Source organism: Syngnathus acus, chromosome 3, assembly GCF_901709675.1.
Source record: "Syngnathus acus chromosome 3, fSynAcu1.2, whole genome shotgun sequence".
In the NCBI taxonomy this organism is placed as follows: domain Eukaryota; kingdom Metazoa; phylum Chordata; class Actinopteri; order Syngnathiformes; family Syngnathidae; genus Syngnathus; species Syngnathus acus.
In genome coordinates this window covers 1,774,738-1,792,762 of record NC_051089.1, presented here as the reverse complement: position 1 = coordinate 1,792,762, position 18,025 = coordinate 1,774,738, and the positions used below count along the sequence as shown (strand labels likewise).

Here is an 18,025-nt window from a genome sequence, read left to right as displayed (position 1 = left end):
CCATTTCTGAATCATGAACAATAAATGATGATGCTAAAGTGCTGTGGTGGGAATACTGGAGGAGGGTAAAAAAGTTCTGAGATGGAGTGATGGTTGCAAATACCAACACCTACCTTTGAACAAATTGTTGTCTGCTTCCCATGTAATTAGGCTCCGTGGGAAAGCTGTCCGTCTGAGAAGAAAAGAGAGAGAGAGAAAAAAACAAGTATGTAGTGGACGCTACAGAAACCACTCCTAGGGTGAAACAAGATCTCCAGGTGATTAATTATACAGAAAAAATGTGTAAAAGGACAAACCGCTTGAACAGAATAATGAGAATTTAAGCTGCTCTTTATTCAGGTTTGACTATTTTATTACCCATGTAAATTGGGCAAATTAGCAATGATAAGCGGCGTACATGACTGTGCGGAACACCAAATGTGGCAGATAATATGATACAGAAATCTTTTACGTAGCTTAATCACCACAAGTAAGAAGCAACAATGTCATCCTAGTTTACGGATTTTGTCCAGGTACCAAATGCACATTATAAATCACAGGTGTCAAACTCAAGGCCCGGGGGCCAAATCCGGCCCGCGACATTATTGTATGTGGCCCGCAAAGGCAAAATATGTCAGCTCAATGTTTCTCATTAAAATATCAAAACTGTAAATTGTCTTCCTTTTCATAACAAGAGAGATATTGCAATATTTTTTGTCACAATCCCACGTTCAAAATAAATTGTTGAACGTTTTATCACTGGATTATGTTGTCTATATGTGATAGTATGAGGACACCCCTGTTCTACATTAATGTAACATCTGTACGCGGAGATACTGTACATGCAGTTTTTAAATGGCAACCTTATCATGCACATGGGTGAGGGAGGGGGTGAGAGAATGCAACTGGAATCAACCCTTCCAAAAACACATCGAATGCATGGGCTGACCGACTTGAACTGTTGTGTCACTTCTCCTCAGCACTCCCGACTTGATCTCAGCAGTACTTGCAACAGCTTTTGCTCTCTGTCACTAATTACAGGCAAGTGTGCTATGTGAGTGTTTAATGATGGCAATTGATATAAAAGGTCACTATTATCCTGCAGCATTGGCTGGCCTTTAGAGAAATTCCTGTCACCGATAGAAAGCAGCAAAACAAGTCAAGTTTAAAAGCCATTAAAAGCACAGTATGGACTGAGATCAAGAATGAGATTTAAGGGTTTATAAAAATGGTGTAAATATCCGGGTGGATATGTATCACAGAAATACAAATAACTGCGACTCTGTCTCGGACTGATAGCGGTGAAACGATCAGAGAGCAACGTTTCCCTCGCTGAGATTTTTCATATGCGCAGCTTGACTCGCAGTCGATAGACTCTTTCAATCTGTGCTCTGTGGTGGCTCTATGAAAAAAGAGCGTTTGAAGGTGAGAAAGAGGAAGCTTCAATACTTTGAACTTTGAGCGCTTACTACTACGCTGAACACTCCATTCCTTCGCGGACATGATTTAAAAAAAAAAAAACAGCACCCATCCAACGTATCAAAGGTTGGACAAAGAAGGCAAAATGGATGTTTGAAATGGTTTGCCATTGAAATGATAACGGTGTACATTTTTGAAAAAAAACGGAGGTGAAATTCTTTTTGTAAGCATCTGGTGTCTCATCCTTGGACACGGTTTTCAATCAGCGTGACACGGATAACCTGAATCTCATCAGAATGGAAGGACGTTTACAGAAATTGCTTGCCTTCCGTTTCCAGGTGCAACAACACGAGCACAAAGAAAACACAAAGTGACACATTCTTCTTCTTGCTAATTCGAGTCTGGGTAAATGTTAAGCCGACATTTTCCCGTTTGTGTATTCTGTCTTGTTTTGTTTTTTTCGGTACAACAGGTATTCAGGTGTTTCACAACTTTTTCATCTTCAGTACATGCATCAAGTTGTCACAACATAAACGTACAAGCAAACCTTGGAAAAGTGCTATTTTCCACAATTGTGCCACATTTAAATTCGCTTCAGTGTTTCAAAATACTATAACAAATTGGATAAAAACTGTGATATAGAATCATACTTCGATTTACATTAAATTTCCTTCCGTCACTAAGTAAATCAAGACAGTGGTGATGATTAACGGTTGAGTCAGGTGCTTATAGGTCGGAGAAAGGCTAAAAGCCATGCTAACACACGTGGCACTGCCACTGCCAGGTTGAAACACTAGCTAAAAACGGCATACAAAAAAAATTAGCACTTTGATCTCAATATTTAAATTGTTCTATTTTTTCACCAAATTTTTCCAACATGCAATTAAATTGGTTTTTAGCCTAACGTAGGGCGCTGTGCCGACAAGAAACAGAACTGAAGCAGAAAAGCGCAACAGCTCAATGTTGCCCTTTGAAAATGAGTCAATCATTTTCCAGGTTTTCCAGAACGCGCAGATTGTTCAACGAACGGATCAATACCGAGTCGGCAATGATTATACATCAAATAAGCGAAAACCTGCCTGGAACAATATAGTCGTTGCACTTGACACAGCTATTAAGGGATTTCATTTACTTGCAGCCATGCTTGAGAATGGCAAAAGCATGTTGCCCTGACTGATGTGCGGTTTCGAGTGTATGCAGCAAGGGCACGCGGGTCACGGCGATCCCGAGCACAGTGAGGCTGAGTAAGTGTAAAAAGCTCCACTCCATTCTCTATTCCCATGGAGGCCCTAAGACTGACCAAGCAGACACAGGAACGATTGAGACAAATGGGACAAGCACGTCAGACTGTTATTTCACTCTCAGGCCATGTTGCTGCGTTTTGTTCGTTTTCACGGGGCCCGGGCTACAGTGAGGCGTGCGTGGCTGTGCGTGCCGAGTGTGTCGGTTTAAGCTGTCAGAGGAATGGTCAGTGAACAGAGAAAATGGCAGCTTCTCTTTTACACATGATTGGACTCAAATGGTTCATTCAAAGGGAAATGGTACACCTTCACCTACTCTATAGGGTATCGTACACCCGTTTGTTCTTCCGTGTCTGCATGAGCACATTTAAAATTGGATTAAATCTTGTGAGAAAAATGGATAGATATTCTACCAAGGGAGGCATTGTTTATTCTTTTTGGAAAAGTGTCAAAGTAAGCAAACAAGCCGAAACAGGAAGGCTTGGCAAAGGATAAAAGACAAAGAAATTGAGGTTAGCAGATAGAAACCACAGTGTTGGGTGGGAAAGCAGAGCAAATAAATACATAAGGGGAGGGAGGGGGGAAAAAGCAAAGTTAAAGGGAAAAAAGGGGTAAGAGCACTAAATAATTAGACTACATTGATTGATTGGTGAGCCATTGTAAGTGATCAAATCTAATTAGTGGGAGATAAAAGACAAATTATTCAGTCGGTTTAAGTGAAACGAAAGCCGCCGGGGTCTACTGTCTTCCGAGTAGCCTTAGAGAAGTCCGGCCCAAATGAGTTCACACCGATTTATCGATGTTGCTGATGAAGAAAAACATAAAGGAAAACAGTTTATCAATCCTGATGAAACCCCGATTGTTCGCGAGAATAATTACTTACAAGTACAAGGCATCCAATTACGTCAAAGAGATGTGTTTACAAGTGCGCATTGTAGATAGTCAGTCATTAAACAATGAACGCCATCATTATGAAATGACTTTAGTATAGTCCATAAATTTATTACATAGGGGCTGCAGCTGTTTTTGAAAACCGTCCAAGCTGTTCGGTCAGTCTTGCTTGGGTTGGACCACGTCCAAGCTTTTGTAATCCTAAAGAATTCAAAATTAGTTGACAGACTTTACCACAAAGTGACTTGAAAATGCAAATAATTTCTGTTAAAAAAATAAGATGGGATTTTTGTTTATTTATTTATTTATTTATTTATTTATACCTACACTGACTTCCTTCAAAACACATTTACCACTACATCAAGTAAATTGTCTTTTTGAAGAATACTTAAAAATCTGACAATATTTTTCTGTGATGATAAATGGCTACTTTGGTCACATCTAAGGTGGCGTATCTTGAAGCAAGAGCTGCATCAACGATATTTGTGCTAGCATTATTGAACTGCTTTTGAAAGAGCGCATCTATCCTTTGTAATAATGTGTGCCATTTCATTTTTGAAACTAAATTACCTTTCAAGTATATGAAAAGAAAAAACACTTAAGGGATAAACAGAACTGAGCTTTCGAAGTTGGTCAACAAAGCCCGTCGTGATTATCTCGAGAATCAACACACGTGGAAATAATAAAATGCAAACCTCCTGAGAGTAAATACCCTTCAACTCATTCTTCTTCTCATTCATGCCTCATAAACACATACATAAAAAACATATTCAAGGTTTTTTTCGTGTTCCATGAGGAAAATCAAAGGAGGGGCTAAATCGAATCCTGCATGAAACAAAAGTCTCAACTTAATAAGCAATCTTTTAATAATACTCTGTTTACCAGACATGACCAAACACATTTGTATAATCCGTTTTATCTCCATTGCATGCATTCACAGGATAAATAATGAATCACACAGCTTGATCACATCTTCAACAATTTTAAGACTGTTTGCACTGCCAGAAGCAAAACACAGTAGATCCTTTTCTGAACATTTTCATGTTCTTAATAAATCTTTTTTTATAGTAAGAAAACCAAATTTCCACTCTCAAATTCTTTTCAGCAGAACAGGAAAATACTGCCTTATTGATCAACAATAGTTACTTTGATCCATTATCATAAAAACATAGTGTGTCTTTTGACAAATGTGTATTTTATGCAAATCCTGTAAGAAGGGTGAGCAAAACTGAGTTCTCATGAGTAAGCTCGGAGCTTTAAGACCTGATTTCTGCAGAAATCCTCTAGCAGACCGGGTAATTGTGTGCATGGAAGTGGAGCACTAACATGACACCTTAGATGGTGGGAAGAGGACACATTTGTGTGTTTTTCAAAAACGTTTTCCGTGTAGACATAAAGCATCGAGAATGAGACTTACAGCCATACGTTTGTCTATTTGATTCAAAGGTAAGGAATTTTTTTTTATCCTTATGAGCACAAGGTTGATTTTGTTCAAATGGAATCCAAGAATCCAGCAGTCAGAGGAAATAGTCTGTTCCAAACTGGAGCAGCAACACAACACATTGTGTGTCTGTGTGTGTGTACTTAGCAACACAATCCACATCTGTGGCAGTTTAGCCCCAGGGGTGAATGAAAATGGTTGCTTCTGGCATAGATGTTGACTTAAACACACTTGAAATATCAAACACATCAGTCAAACAGTATAAGTAAACATTGACATACTGTACCGAGTGACATATTCAACCATTTGGTTCCAAATAACGGGGCTCCTGATAAATTGAGAGCAGTGTAAGATTAATGCTGTAGAAGGGGGGAAAAAAAAAAAACTGCTGCAAATGCTTAATTGTCGGACTGCCCTTGTGAAAAACGTAGTCACGGGCAAAGCATGTAGATGCTACTAATCATTCTGCACTTCCTCGTCAATACTAGGTGCGTCTTTGGCGTTAACTTAAGTCTTGAGTCAGCACTGACCTTGCTTTTCCCCTCATTTGGACCTTTGCTAACTCAGCCCAAAAGACAAAGATGCTTTCGAACTAACTTGTCAACTTCAACATGCATTGAAGAACCATTGATGAAATAAGAACGCTAAAGTTTGGTGCCGGGGTGTTTCCATCCTCAATCTACTTTCTAGACCATAGGTGTCAAACTCAAGGCCCGGGGGCCAGATACGGCCCGCAACATCATTTTATGTGGCCCGACTTTGTGCATCGACTTTGAGTCATGACTAAAATTACAAATGTCTTCACTTTTAAAAAATATTACCATGCCTCCTTTTAAAATATTTAAACAAATTTTACAAGTCTCTGATTTCAAAACTAATTATTCATCAATTTGTTGTGGAGCCTACACTGTATGTATATAAAAGACGTTGACAGTCATATTGGCCCCCCAAGGGAAACTATGATGCGGCCCGTGACAAAAATGAGTCCGACACCACTGTTCTAGACTTTCTATAACAATTAAAATTAGAAGAAAAAAAACACTATACAACATTCCAAGAACTTAACAAGAAAGAAAGAATTGTTTTTCTTGGAATTGACGTTCTTAGAACCATTCTGGAATAAAATTGTTTTTTATCTCTCTTGCTCTTCAAAAGCCAGAACCAAGGCCAGAACTACGAGCGCAAGCGTATGTTGTATCAATACATAGAAGGCCTCACATGTATTACCATCAACCTCGACTCCTTTTTGCCCCATTCTATAAACACACAGCATGTCCTAGTTCAGTTCAAGTTAACCTATTCTCGATTTGTATCGGGTCAGCAATCGCGTCGCCAGAGACTTGGTTAAACTTCAGCTCTCTCCAAGAGGGTTCAAGCGGCGATGCTTTGCTCAACATGTCTTCCACTCTGATTCTTGCAAGTGCATCCACAATGCATTTTATAATCCTTCAAACCAGATTTGACAATAAGCAGAAAGCTCATAAAAAGAAACAATCCAGTATAATCTCGGATTCTAAAGAACAGTTAAGAAAACTCTTTAATCCAATAATACTCCCAAAAGATTGATATTTAAGGTCGCATGCCATAGGCTGCTTTTCTTTCTCTGTATCGTAATCGTCTCCCAGCCCCGCACGCCAACGCTACCACTTACGCCTCTCCACCTGCGAGTACACAAACTCAAGATGTCAGTATGACACATTTCCGGCAATGTGTGTGAGGGAGCTGTTTTTGCTTACCAATCTGGACAGGGAAGGAAGGAGAGTGGTGCAAAGGAAGAAAGAAAAAAGGCAAAGCACTCCATGAGTTCCATTCATCATCGACTCGGTGTTGAGAGCATATAAATAGCAAGATCTGCTCAGAGTTAACATTGAGTCGGCGCTGCTTCCGCGGTACTTTATTCATTAGGACTGCGCGCAGGGATCAATATGGCAGACGTATACACTGTACTGTTGACGAGATAATCTCATCATTATGAATTTGGCTCGGGTCGTCAGTAACGTGATCTATCGCGACGGTTATCAGCAATGACAAGTGCGGGGAGAGGGAAAGGGAAAAGGTTGAAACGAGAGAGCTTGTTTTTGTATTTGCTTTTTTTTTATAGCTCAGAGCAAAAGACATGTTGCATTTTGTTCCAAAATATAGACAAATATGAGCATATGACGAAAGTAACAGACTTCTCTCTCAGGCGACCCCGGTTTGGGCCCAATTGAGTGAATCGGTGTGACGCAAGAGAGAACGACGTGACATATAGCGCATTTTCATACCCCATTAGCATTTGCCATCATTGCTTCAACCCTAAAGAGCAGAACAAGAAAAAAATATTTGTCATTTTCCGCCGAGCCGCCGTGCTTACTGAGCCTTTTGTTTTGGCAATACTGCATCGGTGTGCTTACTCAGGCCGCTTTTGTTGCCATAAACATTTAACAGTCACCACAAAGCGCAGTGGCTGTCATTTGCTTTCAGACACACACACAGGGGGTTTAAACGTGGGAGTCACGTTTCAAACTGGCCTCCGCAACAGCAGACAGCAAAAACAGTCGGGTTACTGCCGTACAAAGACAGAAAATACACTGGCCGTATTTCAAAAGTCTTTTAAATGGCATCGTTAATTGCAACTTCAAGCAAACGTGATTAAGACGAATGGCTTCACGTGGGCGAAAACATCTGTTTCACAGCCATTTGTTTCGAGATGTACTTTGTTGAAATGAGAGCAAATGAGATGGTTTTCATGGTACAGTATATCCATTCAATCAATTAATCACATTAGCCATGTAGCCGGAGAAGTGCTTAGCAGTAAAAGACAAGGACAAGGACGGCGAGCGGGATAAATCATTTGCCTTCAACTAATGAGAGAGAAGGTGAGAAGAGATCCACATCATTCTTTCTTGGAGCTGCATGCTGTTTCCATAGCACATATCTAGAGGGCAGAACGTAGCTCTCTCACATTGGAGTCATGCCAAAGCACAGGGGAGTCAGATTCACTTTGTTTGACTTTGAAAGTGTTTGATTTAGCTACTGCCGGTTCAAACGGTTCATCGTATGCATGTTGGGCCCTTCGTGTGCCGGAGACCTTTTTGCACAATTATGTTTGGGTTTTGAGAAATCTCCGAAGGGAATTTATAGAGTGACACGTGAATGATTTAGTGGCAAATAATAAGTCATCCTGCATTATTTGGAAGCATTTCAGATTCAGAAAAAGAGGATCTCAATTGGAGTTTTGATGAAGCAAAGCAGCATAACAAAGGGGCGGAGCTACAGTGTGGCAACGCCTGTGGCTACCTAGGGGAAAATTTTGATATCTGTGATATTTCTGCCATTTTCCCAGGGATGCAGTAGCCTATTCTTAGACCCCTTGACATTCCATTTTTTTTTAAACATATTAATTAATTATTTAACGACGTTAATCTGAGCGCAAACTCTAAAATAATCCGTTTCAAGTCACCAAGTATGCAACCACGGCCACCCCTTGCTGAGGTGTTGTTCCACTCTGACCACCCCGATGAAAAATTTCTGGCAACGCCTCAGAGCACAACAAATGATTCTTCCACCATGTGAAAGAAAACGACGCAAAATTGTTTTTTAGTACATCAGACAGGAGGCGACATCATGAATTGTGTCTGAAGCCGGACGTGATTAATAAGCTGCTGTTCTCTGGAAAAAAACATCCGTAAAAGTTGCACCCGATGCGAATTCTTCAAGCCACATACGAGAAGTACCTCGGAAAGGCCATTCCAATTAAAGGAAAAGGCAAGCTCGGGCCTACAGCATAGCACTTCTCGCAATATCACCTGTGCGATTGTGTATGTTGCATGTCAACACACCTGGCAGCACAATTCCAGATTCCTGTTTTGTTCTCGTGATTTATGTGACCTTTGTTGGTGCTATTGACTTCTTGGCTGACTTGCTGGAGCAAAATGCCAGGTACGCAAGGGTAAATGCCTCGGGTCTCCCGGGGATATAAACATTTTATTTGGTCATGATCATCTATTTTTTTGTATGAAATTGCAGAAGCAGCGAGGGCTACGGGTTGTTTTGTATTAAATAATAAAACAAAGTGGAAAAATCAGCAGCTAAAAATACAAGGGCACAGCTGGTCTACACACGATGCAGCAAAAATAGGAAAACAATATCATGCTGTCTTTGGAGGTAGCAGTTCAAGAAAATTCAAATCACACTCACATGAAATCCAAAAAGACCACGCGGCGCTGACTTCAAACTCTGCCGTTGATATACGAGACAGCTTAACCCTGAGAATCTACTTCCCTTCCTCCTTGGACACGCTGCCAATGCAGTTATTATCATGACCATGTCATCTCCAACAGTCTGCTTCCTTTTGAACCCCGGCTAATTGCTTGAATGTGTCCGGCCCATTTGTGGATCACACAGGCTAACTTGTGTTCTCATGTCCTGCCTGTTTCTTGACACTCGTAAAACACAACGTGCCTTTTGTTCTCAACCTTTGCCAGATCAGGAGGTCTTTCACTTTAATGAAATTACTAAATGAATGCATGGAAAGACTCGCATGCACGCTAAAGAATCATTGATCATGTTTTATTAAAATAACGACGAGCCTCCGGGTTGCAGGAATTATGTGCAACATCTTTTAGTCAAAGTACCACAGCGTGTGAAACATATCAAAACAAAAGTGACAACGTACTAAAGTAATTATCGATCAATTTTGAGCTAAAGATATGACAAAATACTTTATAGAGTAATTAAGTTACAGTTAATATTTACATGACTTATTCTCATGCTTGGGTTTGCAGAAAATCAACTCACTTTTACATCACACCGGATTCCTTTTTTCGCATTGATTGAATTTCTGTGAGCTTGCAAACACTTACGGGTACAGGCACTGAGTTCAAGGCAATATGTAACATGTATAAATATGAAGCAGATCAGTGATTTTTTTTTTGAAAGCGCAGAAGAAAAAAAACAGCGAGTTAATTCAAAGACTAACAATATGTCCTAGCTCTTTCCCACAGCCGCTCTTCGAGTAGCCACCTAATTTACACTGAAAACAAGCTTGTCTGCTAGTGTGACTAAAATAACAACCAGGATTAGGAATAGAACAAACAAAACATGAAGTGGGAAAAAAACACATTAAGCTTGTTTTGTTTATTTAACATGGAGATAATTTATCGTCAAAGTAGCCGTGATGAGTTTCGGAATATCGAGAAATAGAGAAAGCCTATTTTAGCAGAATATAGCCGTGTTGTTCTGAGCAAGCCAACTGTGGGAGTACACACGTGACTTTGAAACAAGTCAAGTCTGTTCTAAAAGTACACTTGGTTTTCTCAGGTAACCCACCCCCCTTCCCCCAATTATATTTTATCCCATCCCACCGGAGGCTCCAGAGGAGAGCGGCTATCTTAAGATGAAGTGTGTGTGTGGGGGGGGGGAGAAAAATTAAATAAAGAGTGTTTTTCTAATCCATTGCCTCAGTGGTCTCTCAAGTGTGGGAGCAATTTCACTATAATATATGGCAGAGGATGTGATAAGACGCAGTCCTGTTATGCACGTCGGTGTGTTTGCGTGCTTGAGTGTGTGTGCCTTTCTCACAGGAAGGGTGTTTCAAGGTTTGGACAAATGCAAGATTGTCACGCTCACAAAAAGAGAAGAAGCTCTAGCTCCAAAGGACTAAATCCTATGCCTGGAATACACAATGAAATTACACCCACCCACCCACACACATAAATCTGCTGGAATTATGCAAACGGAGAGCATTCCTGAAAGAATTCATTTTAAACATCCACTCGAGCAACATTGTTGATATGCATACGCACACCCCTAACAAATCAAAGAGGGCTAAACAATACAGACAAATCCATGCGGTTCAAATTATTATATTATCACAGTCTTTTTTTAAAAAGGGTTAAGGCTTGAAAAAAGTTTAACCATTCTCAGATTTTAAACGTTGTTTGCAAATCATGCATTGATGAGATGCTGGTGGTTTTACCCAACAAGGAGACACTTATAAGCCTTTGAACAACTTCCTGAAACTCACATCAGAACGCTGCCACCTAAAGGCAACGTTTACTGCCTCGAGTGTGGCATCTGTTACAGTCTCCCGTTTGGCCTTGGTACCACCTGCACCACATTTCCATAAAATTCCAGTCTCTCGTGTCGGGGCAAATGTCTGTACAATTAAAATGACAATTTATTCAAACAACCAATGTGATCATTTCAACATTTCTACAAGCTTGGAGACAATGAGAGCCATTTCCCTAAAGAGTTAGAAAGCGCTGCTAGTTAACAATGAGAAATAAAATCCCCACCTGTTTTGGGCATCGGGCACAGGGCACGCTTTTGAGTCACAACAAACCGTCGGAGCATTGAGGAATTTCACAACAGATTGGTTTTAACCTTCATCCTGCACTAAGTAATTCCCTTCAAGGCCTTAAGCAGTATTAAGCATCATTACCGTGCATATCATTCATCTACTTATCCCAAGAATTCTTCTTGCAAATAAAATGAAGCTCTCCAATGGGTTTGTCGCTGCCCGGTTGTGACAATGATAAGGCCAGCCAAGCTCTGCTGATACATTTGTATTGTTAGTCTCTGCTAGCAGAAAGACCAAGCAGTGCCTTAAGCAGATTTAAAACATCACGAGCGAGACCAAGAGCAGTGTTGCGAGTGCTGCAGGAAGCTTGCAGGGTGACGGTCGGCATGCAGAACCCGGCCGGCCCTACTAAGTCGCTGAATGAGCGGGCGCTAAGCTCTTCCACTTCATAAATGTATTTCTCCTTCACCGGCAACTGTAGTGACAGATGGCCTGTGAGGCCTGAGGATCGATGAAAGAGGAATCTTGTCTTTGTTTCCTGACATCTTTCTCCATTGCCACTTTGCTCTGACTCGGGTTACATAGTGTCCACATGAAGGGAGAACGGTGGCAGGGTGGAGATGAAAATGATATGCTTCTTTCTGTACGGCCTCTGAAGAAACTTAATGCCTCAAGGCATCTCCTTCTACATTGGTTTCTCTTGAATAATACAATAGAGCACCCTACATAGCCCACACTTTCAGGGGACCCACTTAAAACAAGATACCAAGGAGTTCTTTGTTGCTGCTCCTTCACTGTTTTTTTCTTCTTCTGACTTTCACAAGAAGGATGAGAAAGGAGTGTGTGAGCGTGCGAAAATCTACTGCAGTGTGCTATTTCATCATCGCCAAATTAGAAAAGAAATGGCCAGAAATGACCCTGTCCCTCTAATGAGGAAGTTCAACTAATGCTCTTTGTGCTGGCCTTTGCCCTTTGCAGTTGGCTCATAATAGAAGCATAATCGAAGTCCCCTGGTGGGAACACGTCACAATTGATCGCGGTCAACATCACAGGAATGTCCAGCTCATAGAAGGACTAACAAATGACAACAGACAGCTTCACTAAGAGACAAACAGCAGTGTTGAACTGGACAGGAAAGAAAGAAAGGCCTAAATTCAATTTGCGCAAACAAAGGGCAACTTAGAACATTTCATGGGGAAATACTCTAAAATAGAGGTCATGCTATACAAAGATAGAAACAACTTTCAACGAAAAACCATGATGATAATATGAGAGAAGAAAAAGGTGAAGAAAAAGACTTGGTCCGTTCCAACTGACCATTGTCCAAGCACGACGTCTTAATCCCCGTCTGACACAACAGACTTTTAATGAGCTTAAGGCCAAAAGACTCAAGAGAATTTCACACTTTAGAGTCTTAGACCTACCTACTCCTCGCAAAGATGCTTAAAGTAGCTGTAAAAAATAGGTTCAATCTGCTAATCTCTTTATGGTTAATTCTAACAGTATTAATTCAAAGTCTTAACAACTTCTGTGGGTGGAAATTATAATACAAGTAGCAAATAGCAGTCAATTGAGTTTATTGCCTGGAATGACCAGATTCAGGATATTTTGAATTAGTTTGCTCCATTTCTCTACCATATCTACCAAAACTGACTCCTTAAGGTTAGTCGAAAATTCTCAATTACCCATCACTGTGAACATGAGTAAGAATGGTTGTTCGTCTTTAAATGCGCTCCGGTGTCTCGCCCAAAGTCACTTGGGACCAACCCAATTACCCTCGACCCTAAACAGGACAAATTGTGTAGAAATATTGATATATAGCATATGGATGTATACACTGTCGGATAGGCATTGGTGAATTAGGATTGTATGACAAATGTCAAGATATTGTGTTAGATTTTGAGGGAATGTAGATTTACGTCCTAAATCTGATTGTAGATTAAAAAAAATGATTTGCAAAGCCTGTTGTGACGCATTTCAAATGCAAATAATTTGTGAGGATGTCACTCGATCCGCTGCGAGAGGGGCCGAGAATATTTAATCCTTCTAATGCTCTCTCGTCCCCGTCTATTTTTTCCCCCCTCTGTAGGCTATTGTCTCTCTGCCCTTGGTTTCTTTATCTTTCATTTTACGAGACAAGTCGTGTTGACAAGACCTGGATGCTTCATGAAGGTAGTCACGTGGGAGTGGGAATAACAGTGTGGGAGAGTAGGGCTATTGGCCTTACCTGTATGATGGACATGCGGTTAGTAGGTGTGTCTGTAGTGCTGGTGACTGGGCTTGTGAAGCTGGTGTGGCATCCCACGTGGCCTTGGGGCACGCTGAGGTTATTGGAAGTGGGCTTAAGGTACATGACCTCTGATCTTGGTGAGCTGAGTGGCAGGCGTGTCTGATAGTCAAAGTACATGGGAGAGGTGGCCAAGGAAGGACTGCTTACCACATTCATCACATTCATGGCATCCCGCTCCTCCACCTCGCTTTGCACCAGCATGATGTCGTTCTTGTTAATCTTCTTTTTCTTGCCTTTCCCCAGCTGTGGATGGGAATATTCTGCAATGCGACAGTTATAGGTTCGTATCTCCTTGTTTTCCCTCTTGCACTTGACCGCTATGGTGACCATGGCAGCCAGAAGCATGATTGATATGATACTGAGAGTTACAATGAGAGGCAACGACATGTCCCAGTTCTGATTGTCGTCGACATGCAGCAGTCCGTCGGCCGGCTGTCCGTTGGAGGCCTTGATGAGAAGCCGGGCGGCAGCGGTGAGGGTTGGCTTGCCGTGGTCCGATACGCGGATAATCAGCTCGACGACGGGATTGCCATTGTCCCAGAAAGGGTGGGCCGTTCGCACTTCGCCGGTCACCGGATCGATGTCAAAAAGATGCTCTTCGTTTCCGTCTGAAATCTCATAAGTGAGCCTCCCGCTCTCACCGTAGTCATTGTCCACTGCTCTAACTGTGGTGACAATATAGCCGACGCCGACATTCCGTGGTACGTGGATTTCGGCCGTATCATTTTGGAGAAGGGGTAAAACGATGACCGGTATGTTGTCATTGACATCCAGAACACTGATGCGCACGGTCGTGTTGCTTTCCAGGTGGGGCGATCCAGCATCACGGGCAAGAACCTTGAAATCGAAATATTTAATTTGCTCATAGTTGAACGACCTCACTGCATATATGGCTCCGTTGGCAGCGTTCACATTTACATACGTGTTGACATCGCCTCCACTCACGTTGGAGTTCATAATGCTGTAGTACACTGTGCCGTTCTGGCCTAGATCTGGGTCATGAGCGAGAACCGAACCCAAGAACTCCCCCGGAATGTTGTTCTCTGGTATCTGGAGGAGGTAAACTGCCTTGGTGAAGCGGGGCACGTTGTCATTCTCATCCAGAATCTTTACAGTGAATGACTTGGTAGAGTTTAAGGGGGGGATCCCATTGTCTTTTGCCACGATGGTAACATTATACTCATCTTGGGTCTCTCTGTCCAACGGTCGGTCTGTCACCACAGTGTAAAAGTTATCATAGTTCTCCTCCAGTTTAAAAGGGACGTTACCCAGAACTCTGCATTGAAGCTGCCCATTCCGGCCAGAGTCCTTATCTGTGACGCGAACCAGCGCAATGACAGTACCTGGAGGTGCTGCTTCACTGATGGCTCCCTGTCTTACGGAGACAAAGCCGATTGAGGGCCAGTTATCATTCCTGTCCAACACTTTAACCGTGACTTTACAATGGCCAGGGATCGGATTGGGTCCGAGGTCCTTTGCCTGGACGTCAATCTCAATAACTGGGCTCTCCTCATAGTCTATTTCGCCCTGAATCTTTATGACCCCTGTTCTGGAATCTATTGAGAACAGCTCTCGGATTCTCTCTGGGGCATAGCCACTAAAAGAATAGACGACTTGTCCATTGTTGCCCTCATCGGGATCCGTGGCGTTTAAATCGATCAGGACTTTACCAGGAGGGGAATTTTCGGGAATTTCCACAACGTAGGAGGGCTGGTCAAACACGGGGCTGTTGTCATTTGAATCAATAACTTTAACATTTATCTGCATGGTACCCGACCTGGGATATTCCCCACCGTCGGTGGCTGACAATATGAGAGTGTGATGGTTTCTTTCTTCCCGGTCCAGTGGTCTTTGAATAACCAATTCTGGGAACTTGGTTCCATCCCCACGGGATTTTACCTCCAAGGAAAAGAGATTGTAGTCGTCGCGTGTTATCTGATAGGTTTTCAAACCGTTTTCCCCAGCATCTGAATCATGTGCACTGGTCAAAGGAAAGCGCGTACCTGGAACTGCATTTTCAGAAATGTCAATGTCAATCTGATCCGAAGGGAAAGCGGGCGAGTTGTCATTAATATCTTGGACGTCTATTTTAATCATGCAGATCTCCTTGTCATTGGCAAACACTTCCATGGAGAGCTGGCACTTGGGGTTTCTCTTACACAATGTTTCTCTGTCAATGCGTTGCTTTGTATAGAGTAGTCCACTCTGAGGGTCAACATCGATGAGATGCGGTGCTGAATTCTCCAACACCCTGAAGTTGGCTTTCTTTCCCTGCCCGCCCTGCCCAATCTGTTCCAGTCCAAGTCTGGCATCTTTGGCAATATTTCCAATCACTGTTCCCGGACCTTGTTCCTCCGGGACCGAGTAATTCAAGTTTTTCAATGTCAGGGCTCGAGCCCATAAGAGGAGGAAAAAGAAAATGGAAAGATACATCCCCACTCTGTAGTCGTGGCAAAAAGCTGCAGTGTCTCTCTTATGCCTTTGACCTGTTGATATTTTGTTAAATCTGGTTATGAAGTCTTAGGATCAAATGAAGAGTCCTGTTCATCGTGTGGAGTCTTGACATTTGTCTCAGTAGAATGTGTTTGATCTGTTGCGCTCCTCCTCTGCCTCTCCCAGCAATCTGTGGTGCTGAACGCCTAATTCAAATTCCGCGCAGCACTCGGACTCATCTGAGCAATAATCATGATGCACTCTCCAAATTGAATGCTCATTGTGAACCAAAAACTGATACCACCTAGAAGAGAGCAGAAACAAATGTATGTCAGTTAGTTAGAGCAAGGGTAGACAGAAAACATTGGAAATTCTATCCGAGAGAAATAAGATACGCCAGCGAGCGAGCCAAAATTGAAACAAGGCTCATATGTAATTCATCTCCACAATTAGGGGTGGAGCTGGCCAATTAGTTAACCTTGGGCAGACACTGCACAGTTCTGATTCACTGATAATGATTCCCCTTGAATGTCACTTACTACTTCCATCAGGCCATTTAGAACATTTAGAATACAGCCAGTAAACCTTTAAGCCCTACCTGGCCATTCCGTATTTTGTAAAGGATCAGGATGAAAGCTGCCTAACTTTAATGATATTGTGACTCTATGCGGGCATACAACAGGAGATGGCCTATTGTGACGGTTATTGGAATAAGTGAGTATAAAATGAGCCTCTTACACGCATTAACAAATCCGCATAATCCGGATATTTAGAATGAGCCTCATAAAAATTCAAAAAACGAGCTGCCAGCCATCAGCAGAACCGTGTAATTCTCTCCTCTGGTGCTCTGTGTCTTTCTCTGCAAGACCCAATTGTAAAAGCTGTTGCTCCTCATGCTATTTAAAAAAGAAATGATGATAAATCTATAAAACACGCACGCACACGCTCACACACAGAGCAATTATGTTGAAGGACAGACAGAAAGGCAGATACAGACAGACAGGCACGCACAAGGTAACTTACCAATGCGAATTGATGTAATACTCCCCAAAGCAGAGAAAAAAAAAATGTAAAGATCCAAAGTCAGTGTCTAAATGGGTTTGGGAGAGTTTGAAGTGGGAATCCCTTTTTGTTGCAGCCTACAGTGCACCGCAATGTCAATAAATACATTAATTAAAAGGGCTTCCGAAAAGTCTGTGATGTCAATGAGATGAAGTCCTCCCTGCTGTGTGATTAGGATGCGGAGGCTCGCCTTCAGCGAACAGGGAGTCACCTTTGTTCAAAAAAGGATGGAGGTCCAGATACGTGCCAAGGTAAGAATCCAAAGTGAAAAGGGCGAGCGGTCAGTAGGCATCAGCCTCCGCAGCAACAGCAGCAGCAGCAGCAGCAGCGACGTGGTGTCCTTGTCCGGCGTCCTCATCCAAAGTGCGGAGGAGCGCAGAGGCAACAGTTCGTCCGCATCCTGGATCAACACAATGTGCCGTTCCAATAGAGCCGGCGAGTTGTCGGTTGTGCAAAGTGTGTTGTGCACGTTTGGACGGGTCCCGTAGACGAGAGCGCGCTCCCCGAGCATAGAATGAACTCCGCGCACGAACGCGCTGCATTAAAATGTTGCTTGCGCTCCTGAGGCAGCCAATCGCTTTGAGGAGGTGGAGAGAGAAGGAGGGATTCAAACCAAGCCACCCGTCCGGACTACAAATGATGGGCGGCTCGTTGGCCACCCGCACTTCATGTTATTTTTCAAAAAAAGAAAGGGGGGGGAAAAAAACCCTCACTGCTCACTTCACTTCTTTGTTGTTACGATCCGGGACGCCAGCAGATGTGCGCGGAGAAATGTCCGTTAAGCCGTTAGAAACGACTTCAGTACGTGCGCTGTATTAAGAAAAAACATTTTTAATTAAAAATGACTTATGGCAATGAAAAAACATTGACTCTTGAGCTGTTCATTTAGTATTATGCCAACTACCATCCATCTATTACTCTCCTCTGGAAGTGAACATCCAACATCGAGTCACAAGGTGTAAATAAAAGCGCTAAAAGCAGCACAT

The 18,025-nt window shown here is 42.3% G+C and overlaps 1 protein-coding gene across 4 annotated transcripts in view; it reads right to left on the bottom strand.

Moving 5' to 3' along the window:
• pcdh17 (protocadherin 17) overlaps positions 1–17,578 on the bottom strand; it is a 40,219-nt gene extending 22,641 nt beyond the window's left edge. Inside the window, exons 1-3 of one of the 4 annotated variants that reach the window (XM_037247123.1) lie at positions 17,001–17,578; positions 13,692–16,281; positions 114–172 (exon numbers count right to left, since the gene is read on the bottom strand). In XM_037247123.1, coding sequence (XP_037103018.1) covers positions 114–172; positions 13,692–15,977 — 2,345 coding nt within the window. In that variant the 5' untranslated portion in view covers positions 15,978–16,281; positions 17,001–17,578. Of the gene's footprint in view, positions 1–113; positions 173–13,481; positions 16,282–17,000 lie in introns of all 4 variants that reach the window. The other 3 variants (XM_037247121.1, XM_037247122.1, XM_037247120.1) reach the window with 3 other exon arrangements.
• Positions 17,579–18,025: the final 447 nt, after the last annotated feature.